An 11,072-nucleotide genomic window follows, 5' to 3' on the forward strand; every position below is an offset into this window, starting at 1 on the left:
AGTCTACCGAATTTGTTTGCAGAGGTTGATAGTATGATCGCATTGGTCCTGGTAGTTCTTTGCAAATAATGGTACCTTGGGTCCTCCAAATGACTGCGATGGGACTTTTGGAGATGAAATAGACATTCGTAAGTTACCTAAAGGCAGTCCGTTTAACCATTAGTCATTACCCTCACCTAAACGGGATGATTACCAAAAAAGTCTTAAACCTATTGTAATTGTGCCAATTCAGTCCTAATTTTTTTTAGCCAATTTAGTCCTAAATCTTTTATAATTGTACTAGTTTACTCCATCCGGTCAAAATTGGCCGGCTGGTGCTGACTTGGACACTTTGGCTGTCCTGAAAGTGACATGGCAAATTATTTATTTTTTTTTTTAAAAATTTTTTTGAATTTTGAATTTTTTTTCAGCTTCTCCTTCTCTCGGGCCGGCAGGTGAGGGTCGGCGAGGCCGACCTTGTCGGCCAATGGTGAGGCCCCTCCAGATCCGGCGTGAGGCCGGCCTCCCCAGCCCATGGCGAGGGCCGAGCTCGCCAAGATCGGTGAGATCGACCCTCGCCATGGCTGGGCGGGGCTGAGCCTCGCTAGATCCAAGGCGAGGGTCGGCCTCGCCTAGCCAAGGCGATGGTCCTGCCCGCTGCTACGTGTTTTCAGCGGCTCCGGCTTCCACGGTTCGTTGCTGCGGAAGCCGAGTTAGGTCATTGTCTTCTCCAATCCACCCTCTGCAAAACGAGCCGAAAAACCCTCGGAGTCCTCGGCAAGCTTCAACAATGGAGGCGGTGAACAAGGTTGGCCGCGCTCATGAAAGTTGCTGGCGAGGCCGGCCTCACCATCGCTGGGCGAGCCAGATCTAGCGAGACTTGGCCTCACCTAGCCATGGTGAGGGCCGAGCTCGCCGGCACTGGCGAGATCAACCCTCGCCATGGCTAGGCAGGGCCGAGCCTCTCCAGATCCAAGGCGAAGGTCGGCCTCGCCCACCAAGGCGATGGTCGACCTCGTCCCGGCCCGGGTCGGCCGAGAGGAAGGAGAAGCTAAAAAAAAAAAAAAAAAAAAGAATTAAAAAATTCAAAAAAATATTTAAAAATTTGAAAAAAATGAAAAAATAAAAAATTTGCCATGTCGCTTCGCCGGGCCGGTGTCCACACGCGCCGACGCCCAATTTTGGCCGGATGGACTAAACTGGCACAATTGTAAATGTTTATAATTAAATTGACTAAAAAAAAGTTTAGGACTGAATTGGCACAATTGCAATAGGTTTAGGACTTTTTTGGTAATTCTCCCCATGTAAACTGATCCAAAGGGGTGCGGTGGTCCTGGTTCATTCAATAGATAACCACAGTCATTAACACCTAATTAATTTCAAGGTTCATTTATTTGAAAAAAAGAACTATTTCCAAAATCTCTTTTTTTTTTTTTTTTTTTTCGATTTTTCAATATTTGAATGATGGAAAACTAATGGTTTATGGAAAACGTGATTCCATTGATTGAAAACAATGAGCTTAGATTTAAGAAAATGATTCCCCTCGACAAGAAGGAAATCATTTTATTTAAACCATCATAAAAGTGAAAACGAATTATTTTCCTTAAAAATAATTTTCATAAAAAATAATTTTTTTATAATAAAGTTTTCAGTGAATGGTTCTTTTGCTAAAATAGGAAGTTGTTTTCCTCCTTTCCTTTTTTCTTTGGTCAAAGTTTTCCTCCGTTCTAGGCTTGTTGGTTTTGGCCAATGGAAAATGCTTTCAGTAAATTGAGTAGTGTTAAAAAAAAAAAACACTGAAAAATAGGAAAACAATTTCTAGGGAATAGTTTTCCTTCAAACAAATTGATACCATTGGTTTGGTAGAACTCATATCTATGGGATAGGCACACATGTTCCCTCTTACTCTTCCATATCATTTTTGGGGATTTGGAGACATTCGAAAATAATATGAAGGGAAGGGAATATTCATTGAAAATTTTCAAATTAGTAAATCCGTATTTTCAACATACTTTTGTTAAAAAGGCCAAAAATTTTCAAGGCGTTGAAGGTCTGAAGAAAAGCTTCTCTACCTTCACTCATCACATTGAAAAAAACATAAAATTGCAATTAATGTTTTAACACAGACTAGAAAAATCCAAACTTGGAAGATCTGAGTAAATTGCCATTGAATAGATTATCCTCGCAGCGATTATAAAATGACTTCCTCGAGTTTGAGTGTGTCATCCCTTGCCGATTTTAAGTTTATTAAAAGTCTCGACCCCCCCTTTTGTTGGTGGACATCTGCTCAAAATCTATCTCGACTTTAATATTGTTGCACAGCAACTACCGAATTTAGAAAAAAAAAAATCAAAGATTACTCTATTGGGCTCAGCACCTAACTTTGAAAAGTTACAAATTTACCCCCATGAATTTTGATTTTTTTATTACATTCTCAAATTTATTATTGTTAGCGGTACATTATGGACTTGTAAAGAAATTAAAGATAAATATGCTGAAAGTTTTAAAACTTATCATAAAAGTATAATTAAGTTATAAAACTTACTGAAAATCTTAACACTTATCACGGAAATATAATTGAATCCTAAAACTTACAAAAATTGTAATAAAATCTTAAAACTTGTCAAATTAGTGTAATTAAGTCATTTAGTTAATTCCGTCCAACTTGACTAACGACAAAATCTTGATGTGACCTTTTAAATATTCTCTCTTTTATTGGGGAAAACATGGCTAAAATATGAAATATAAGGCCAAAACATTATCGGCGTGGTTTAAATCTGATTTTTAAAATATGTTTTATTTAAATTAAATTAAAAATAAGTTAAATTAAAAAAGAGGGCGAGAATCAAGCGGCGAGGGCTAGCAGTCCTCTCTCTTTTTAAATTTAAAAACTATGGTCGTAAAACCCATTTGCAATTAGAGCTATTGCACAAAGAATCCTGATTTGCATCTTCAAGCCGAAAGACCATTGACCATTATTCTTTACTTGGAGCGACCTCTCACAAGAAAGGAAAATTATTAAGTGCATTGCAAGGACACACGCCTAATACATCTGAAGTGTCATGTCCAGTGACCTCACATGCGATCTCATAATGCCTGACGATTCAAACTACATTGGACCTAGTCCAATAACTTCTCCAACCAGAGCGCAGCAGCATCTTCCGCGAAAACCCTCCTCAGGATTCGAGCTTCCCACCTCCCACCTCCCCACTTCCTCCCACCCTCCCCTCCTGCCCATGAGAAACCGAGGCCGAGGTGGGTCAGGGGGTTCTTGAATTCATTCATTGTTCCGGTGGAAAACGGACGCAAATTCAAACCCTAGGAAAGAAAAAAAGAAGAGAGAGAGAGAGAGCCCATGAATTTTTTTTATCAAGAAACGGCCAGACGTGATAAGGACATGTAAAATGGGACATGGGGGGTACTTTGGTGGGGCCTCGGACTGTGCCCGAATACGAGAAGAAGAGAGAGAGAGAGAGGAGAGAGAGGGAAGGTGGGCTCTCTCTTCTGATGGAAGTAGTCCGGTACAGCACGCTCTTCTGAGTCTGACTTCTACTTCCCCCACCCTACACACTCTCTCTCTCTCTCTCTATGCGCTACAACCAAAACCAAAACCAAAACCAAAACCAAATCGCCAAATAAAGAAATCAAGAAAAAGAGAGGGGGGAAAAAAATAAAGGGGAAACCCAAGGCAAGGCCTAGGCCAAGGCAAGGAGAGAAAGAAAGAGAGAAGGGGTCTTCACTCTCTCTTCACTTCACTCTCTCTCTCTTCTCTTCTCTCTCTCCTTTTTTCTCCTTCTCTCTGCTTGGGGCTGAGCTCCCCACACCTTGCACGCCTTTACGCTCACATATTCAATTCAATCCGCCCCCAAAGTCCTCGCCTTTACTCCTTTTTCTCCCTTTTGCCCTTTTCTTGGTCGCTCCCCCTCTCCCTTCACCGCCCTCCCCCCCAGCATTTTTTCTTTTCCTTCACACCTCCCCCCTTGTCTCGCTTTTAGATTTGAGAAATCTAGGGTTTCGGTTTTTAGATGGTATCTGCGGGCTCCGCGAGGAGTCGGGGTGCTCTGGCTTGTTGCTCGCTCGCGTGTTGGCACATTTCGTCTCGAAAAGGTTCCGCCTTTGTGTCTCTGGCGGCGGAAAGATGGAGTTTTTCTGCTAAATCTGTTGTTTAGGTTTCGTGGGTCGAGGTTGGATTCTCGTTTTGAGCTGGAAATCGCGCATTGCATCGTTAGGGCTGCCGTTAGACCTTGTGTTGCTGGGTTTTGTTTTTGGGAGATTGCTGATAGAGCTTGGATTTTCTCGGTCTCTGGTTGTCAATTTCTCTCTTTTCACCGGTGAGGTTCTTGTACTTAAATTTTTTTTCTAAGCTTTTGCTGGTCAGAGATTCACTGTCTTGTAGAACCCTTGAACGTGTGATCTTGACTTGAGCTTAGTGAAATTAGGTGTCGATTTGTGCGCATTCTGCTGTCGTTCCTAGTTTGCTTCTTTTTAAGTTGATAGGAGGTGAAGACACTAGCTTTAGATATTGTAAATGCATGGATGGGAGAGAAGCCATGGCTATGTCTGGTGGGTCAGCTCAATATTTCATACACAGAGGAGTGGCATTAAGTGGAGCAGAAGGCAGTGGGTTGAATGCCCCACCGGTTTTTAGACAATTGGCGAATCCTCATGTTCAGGCTCAGTCCAATGTCCGGTCCAGCTTAGGCGGACCGGTATATTCAGCCGAACAATCCAATGCCAATTTCTCTCATGGCATTAATATGGGGATGTCCTCCGCAATGCCATCGAGTGAGCCGGTAAAGAAAAAGAGAGGGAGGCCCCGGAAATACGGGCCTGACGGGAAGGTTCCTTTGGGGCTTTTGCCTCTGTCTGCTACGCCTTCGAATGCTTCTTCTGGGTCAAATACGGATTCTCAGAAACGGGCCCGGGGAAGGCCGCCTGGAAGTGGGCGAAAGCAACGCTTAGCAGCAACTGGTAAGGTCTTTAAACTCATTCTGTTATGAGTTCTTTGTGCGTTCTTGTTTTTATTTTTCATATGGTTGGTTTTTGTATGGTTAATGCAGCTATTCTAGCTGCTTATAGGAAGATTCAATGTTCATTGATTTTAAAGAGAATTTATAATTGCAATATGCAACGATGATGACTAGGTAGGTTTCATTGTTGTAGTGGGCTTGAATTAATTAGAAAGATGTAGGTTGATCTTGTTATTGGGTAGAAAGAAGTCACTGGTGCCTGATAGTTAATCTGAGCAATGCATTGTTGGCGTGCTAAATTTGGTAGTGCCAACAAAATAACATTTTGGCGTGGATTCTTATTTGTCATTTTGACATTTCACCAACTTAAAGCTCATGATTCCTTTGACTTATGTCTTGTTCATGGCTGAATAGATCAACAAACGTGCTAGAATAGCTACCGACATGCAGTAGTCTGATCAAGTTAAAGTTGGTAATTCTTCGATTGATGATTTGTCACTTGTATGTCATGTGTAATGATGCGGCTTGTCGCTTTGACAACATCTTGGTCAACTTGTACATATTTCTTCTCCGTTGTACACATTGTAATTGAATTATGGGGTCATTTAAGCACATTAAAATGGTAAAATTGTTCTTTGCTAGGTGAATGGATGAACAGTTCAGCTGGAATTGCTTTTGCCCCACATGTGATCACCGTAGGACCAGGGGAGGTATGTTCCATTTTTCTTAATTCATGAGAGGTAATTTGGTGTGAAAAGCACATGAATAAATCAGTTTGCTATGTGAGAATTTTGGAGTTTCAGATGCATGCCATTTTTTCGCTTGGTTATTCACAAAAGCTATTACAATAAAAAGATATTGAAGAGCGTAACATACTAAATGATGAGAATCACTTTCTTGTGGCTAAGTTAATTGAGGTTTGAAATTAACCAGTTGAGTATTAATGTTAGATCTGTTTCAGCCGTGATGAAATAGTTGAGGTTGTCGGATGCAGGGATTGTTATATGGTCAGTGTGATTGGGAAATTGGTTTAAATGGATGAGCATTTCAGTTTTTCTCAGAATTTCATGTGCTTGTGTGGTCTATTTGCAAGAAGAAACTTGAATGCATACAATAATGCACTGGTTCGATAAACTTGTGCTTGTCCATGTATAGTGTGGTCTGCGGTTTTCGTTTTACTCTCATTGGTAGGGAAAGAATACTTATTCACCACTTGGTTGTACTTCTAGGGGTCTTTTCATGTTCGCACATAGGAACTTCAGTCCTCTTTCCTATTAAAATGGGTATATCATTGGTGGAGCTTTGTGGTGATGGGCCAGATCTTATTATGGCCCGCTAATGCATACTGTGCTTGCAGTTTTCTGTTATAATGGTTATTGTTGTATATGACAATGTAGGATGTTGCTGCTAAGGTATTAACTTTCGCCCAGCAAAGGCCAAGAGCTGTATGCGTATTATCAGGGAGTGGTACAGTTTCAGCTGTAACTCTACGGCTGCCTGCGTCTTCTGGTGAAACTATCACATTTGAGGTTGAAGCATTCTTTAAGTCTTTCTATGTCATTTTTTTGGACTTTTAAAGTTACTTTTGCTGTAAGGGAATACCAAGGGTGGCTTGTCTTAAACTCAGCCAGACTCAATTATGACTTCACTTGGTCTTGAAACTTGATATAAACACTGGTCCATCAATCTGTTTCTTTGATTCTTTATCAGGCTATGCTGTTTCTTCCAATCGGTACAGAAATATGTGGTGCAGTATGTATTTTCTTGAGTTCAATGAACATTAAGCATCAATTATATCGCTATAAAACTATCGACTTTTTAAGTAAAGCTATAATACAACTAATGGTGTGATGTTAGTAGGTGTAAAGAAAGACAAGTAAATTTTGCTGGCAAGATTCAATGGGAATTTCCATTAAGAAGGAAAAATTATTATGGTTGTGACTTGTGGTTGGTGTAAATATAAAATTCGATGTGGCATATGACTGGTTGTTATAAGTGCAATAGAAGCGAAACCAATGAATATGCAATTCGTGTTGAAGTGGAGCAAGCAATGGACAAAGAGATATGTCATGAGGATCAAAGTGATATACAATTTTCCTCAGGTGTGCAAGTGATATTGTTAGGCTGTAGCTTGTTGGCAATCATGAGGACATTCCTTAGTATAATAGGGGAATGATGGGCTTTTATTTATAAGGAGCAGTGTTACTGGTTTCTTTGTTGGTGCAATTTGGAGTATATTTGTTGATATGTTGTAGTTCTACTGCTGATGCACTAATAAAGTTTCTAGAAAGAGGTGAGTAAGGGGCTTGCTTTGCTTTTCTCGTGGAGCTTGCTGCCTTCCATACCTCTGCTTTGTGTTCCACTTGCGATCCTGGATGCAGCAAATGGTTTGATACATGCGTCCAAGTAGGCTGCATCATGGCATTATTGATGAGCTATTGCTAGACTTTACCCATTTACTGGAAGACCTACTGAGGTTGTTGTGAGCTTCCTTGTTCATCGACAGTGGCTAATATGTGGATGTCAATTGAGGTTGATTTTCACTTGCCTGGAAGTCTAGTTCTTGTCATGTGGTTGCTTCTCGATGAGTTTAATTTAAGAGGAACATTTTGCCAATTAAGGTATACTGGTTGGAAGCAGTACTTTTTAATTAACTGTTTTTGGGTTGAGAATGATCTCTCTGCTCCGGAGATGACTAAAACTTACGTCAAACTTTATGATTGCAAGTGCTTATCTTTATCAATTATACATTTTGGCTTACTAGGAGGTTGCTAAGGATTGATATGTTTTCATTCTCTGAAATATCTTTTTCTTCTATATCAGGCATTCTATCCTTCTTCTAATCTACTGTAATCTGTCTCTTCGATACAAATTCTCATCCTTTTTAGATCATGTTACAAGCTTGGTGTCATTCCTGTTACAATCCTTGAAGGAAGGTGAAAAAGACTTACTTGTTTAAATTTGCTTGTTTAGGGTCGCTTTGAGATATTATGTTTGTCGGGATCTTATTTAGTTGCTGAAGATGGTGGTCCTCGCAACCGCACTGGTGGAGTAAGTGTTTCACTTTCAAGTCCTGATGGGCATGTTGTTGGTGGCAGTGTTGCGATGCTTGTTGCGGCAAGCCTGGTTCAGGTACTTAACATATATCGCAGCTTTTTTTATACTTAGGAGAACTTGTGAGCTATGTAACTGCAGTTTTCTTTATCATAAAATGTTGTCCCATGGTGCCGAAAAAAGTATAATGCCGCACTTTAGCTGCTGACAGCTGTCTTTAGTAAGGTTTTTTGATATTTGAAATTTTTTTTCTTGGATTTCATGTGAACTATCTGATAACCTCTGCATTTTCTAGCTTCTGCCTGGCTTTTTTTTTTTTTTTTTTTTTTTTTTTGGAATACTGATCTGGATCAGACATTCAGAACCTTCAGACGCCTCTCTTGATTCTTTCTAGGATCCTGTTTTTAACAACTTTGGTGCACAGTTAGCAATTTCTTAAAATGAATGTTTGATTGAAAGGTCTCCCCACTCTAATTTCTGGATAGCTGGGCAAAAGATCCACTTCTGTGGCGTAATGAATGGAAATAGTGTATTCTCATGCTGTTGAATTCTTCCACAATTTTCTTACAATTAATGAGGAGCTCTAGCTCTTAAGAATAAATTTTTCTATTTTTTGTGCCTCAAAATGACGAGAAGCTCTAGCTCTTGAATATAAAGAATCAAGATCTTCTATTTTTCGTGCCTCGGTATGATCAGAAGTATATCTCTTGGATATAAAGAATATTCTTTGTGCTGGATTGTGGGTTGTGTTTATCTGGCAATCATTGAAATTGAGTATTGCAATAAGTCAGGTAGCTAAGGGTGCGTTTGGTAACCATTTTGTACTCGGGAATAATTTCTGTTCATAAATGGTTTTTTTTTATTCTGTATCCTGGACGATTTCCGGAATAGATATGTGTTTGGTATAACTCTCAAATATTTTTGTGATTTAGAATTTCTTTTAATTCTTTAATAATTTTATTTCAGTTTTCTCTCGTTCTCTTTTTTCTTTTTCCTTCCTTCTTCTTCTTTTTCTTCTTATTCTTCTTCTAGCCAGTTGCCAGCCACGGCGAAGGTCGGTGACGTTGTTGACCTTGGGGGAGCCTCACCTAGATTTGGTGAGGTCGACCCTTGCCGAGGGCCGTGCCGAGGGCCGACGACTGGCTAGAGGAAGAAGAAGAGGAAGAGAAAAAGAAATAAAAGAAAAAGAAGAAAAGAAAATAGAGGAAAAAAAAAGAAAAGAAAATGGCTTAGGCTTGATTATGGAGTTGTTCCCAGAAACAAAGAAGCAACTTTTATTTACTTTTTGATTCTAATTCAAATCTATTCTCAGGAACAAATTTGTTCCTGGGAAAAAAACCTTTACCAAACGGATTTCTATTCTTTTTTCGTTCTGGGTACTTATTGTTTGGCTGGTTACCAAACAAGCTCTAATTCATGTCTATTAACTTTTCAAGTGGTGACGATCCCATTTTTATGGGTCCCCCATTCATGATCAATGTTTGACATGTCATATTTCTATCTGTTACCAGTGTAAAACTTGTTGAATCACAGTTAATCCATCTAATTGTTTTACGTTGTTTTGGTACTTCTAGACACCTCCTCAGGCATGGATTAATGGTCCGCCAGTCTGTTTTCTAAAGCACTCATAGAAACTGCTTCACACGACTGTCTCCCTCTTCAAATACATGTATTTGTCCATAAGCTTTTTGCGGCCTGATATTTTGCCATTTTCAATGCAGTGTTTTCAATATAAAAAGTGGAAGGAGTTCATATTTGCATGCATGAATTGCTTCTTCGAGACCCTAGACTTTATACAAGTCCAAAAACTTATGGACATTACTTGGTGCAGGTTGTGGTGTGCAGTTTTGTATACGGTAATACTAAGCCAAAGAACAAAGAGGTGGCTGCTCATGCAGTTGATGAGGACACTAAACCCAAGGTTGCTGATAATAAAGCTATTGTCCCAAGCAATGCTCCTTCACAAAGCTACACTCCATCCCCAGTAGGCATTTGGCCCGGATCACGACAGCTTGATTTGAAGAGCCTCCAAACCGGTATTGACTTGACCCGTGGTTGACGAATTGACTCTTTGCTGCAACAGACACATATCAGGTTTTGTATATATGTGTTGTTGTATATTGAACCAAAATTTCTAGAGCATAGGATGTAGAATTTGCCTTGATATTAAGTTGGAGGCTGATGGATTATTGCTAACTTATTCTAGTGACGAGGTCCATTTTCATGTCAAGGAGCTATGTTGTGTCTTTGAGCGTAGAGTTTTTCTTGTTTAAAATGCTAATCCGCATCAATGTTTCTTTTGGTAAACTCTTCCCATGAGTCTCTCTCTTTTGCTTCTCTCTTTATGGTTGAATCTGCGGAAAAGATAGTCTGGTCTATGCCCCTTTGTCTGAAGATTATCTGCAAATTCCTCCTAAGATCTGATTGCTTATCGTAGATCGTGACCAGTTGCATTATGAATTGCAATAGCATATTTATCGTGATTTTTGAAACTGCGGAGAAGCATTTTTCAAATCGTGCATTAGCATGGTTGAGAAGCTTAGTCAGTGACCGCATTCTCAAGTTTTCTGGATGATGGTTGTCTTCATATATGTGCAAGAGCGTGGCACATAGCAACACTCCATCACAGGCTTCTACTTTGCACAACTCGTGTTTGGTGGAAGAAGTGTGTTTGGGACGTAACTTTGTAGCGTATCAATGCCTTCTCCACTATATTTGAAGTTGTCCATGGCGAGATTTTAACTGACCAGGCTTAAAACCTTGAAGTTTATATTTTGTCCTAGACATTGATATCGAAGATAGTTGTTTGGCTTCTGACTAGTGCCGCTCATGGATTGGGTAAAATCTCAGCCATCGATGTAATGATCTCTACGTAAACTCCATGTCATTTGACCATTGCATAGTTAACAATGAGTCCGGTCCTCACCCAAAATTAGTAGTATGGATCCAGTCCACATGGACTAATAGAAACACAAGATGTTGGGATGTCGTAAACGAGAACTAGAATCCACGGTTGAGATTCACAATTTGGCTGGCCAGTCGCCATTTGAGATTCCAAGCCTTGCGTCG

The 11,072-nt window shown here is 40.0% G+C and overlaps 1 protein-coding gene across 1 annotated transcript; it reads left to right on the forward strand.

Annotated features, from left to right (window-relative positions):
* Positions 1-3,654: 3,654 nt before the first annotated feature.
* Positions 3,655-10,319, forward strand: LOC104441752 (AT-hook motif nuclear-localized protein 5). Its single transcript, XM_010054966.3, has 5 exons — positions 3,655-4,950; positions 5,592-5,659; positions 6,347-6,478; positions 7,923-8,081; positions 9,835-10,319. Exons 1-5 carry the CDS (start codon positions 4,512-4,514, stop codon positions 10,060-10,062), a joined length of 1,026 nt encoding a protein of 341 aa, XP_010053268.1. The 5' UTR covers positions 3,655-4,511; the 3' UTR covers positions 10,063-10,319.
* The last annotated feature ends 753 nt before the right edge of the window (positions 10,320-11,072 follow it).

Source organism: Eucalyptus grandis, chromosome 4 (assembly GCF_016545825.1).
Source record: "Eucalyptus grandis isolate ANBG69807.140 chromosome 4, ASM1654582v1, whole genome shotgun sequence".
Taxonomy (NCBI): domain Eukaryota; kingdom Viridiplantae; phylum Streptophyta; class Magnoliopsida; order Myrtales; family Myrtaceae; genus Eucalyptus; species Eucalyptus grandis.

Coding starts and splice junctions, on each gene's coding strand:
- LOC104441752 (XM_010054966.3), top strand. CDS start 4,512: ATGGATGGGAGAGAAGCCATGGCTATGTCTGGTGGGTCAGCTCAATAT. Junction 5,660..6,346: donor TCACCGTAGGACCAGGGGAG/GTATGTTCCATT, acceptor ATGACAATGTAG/GATGTTGCTGCTAAGGTATT. Junction 6,479..7,922: donor GTGAAACTATCACATTTGAG/GTTGAAGCATTC, acceptor TTGCTTGTTTAG/GGTCGCTTTGAGATATTATG.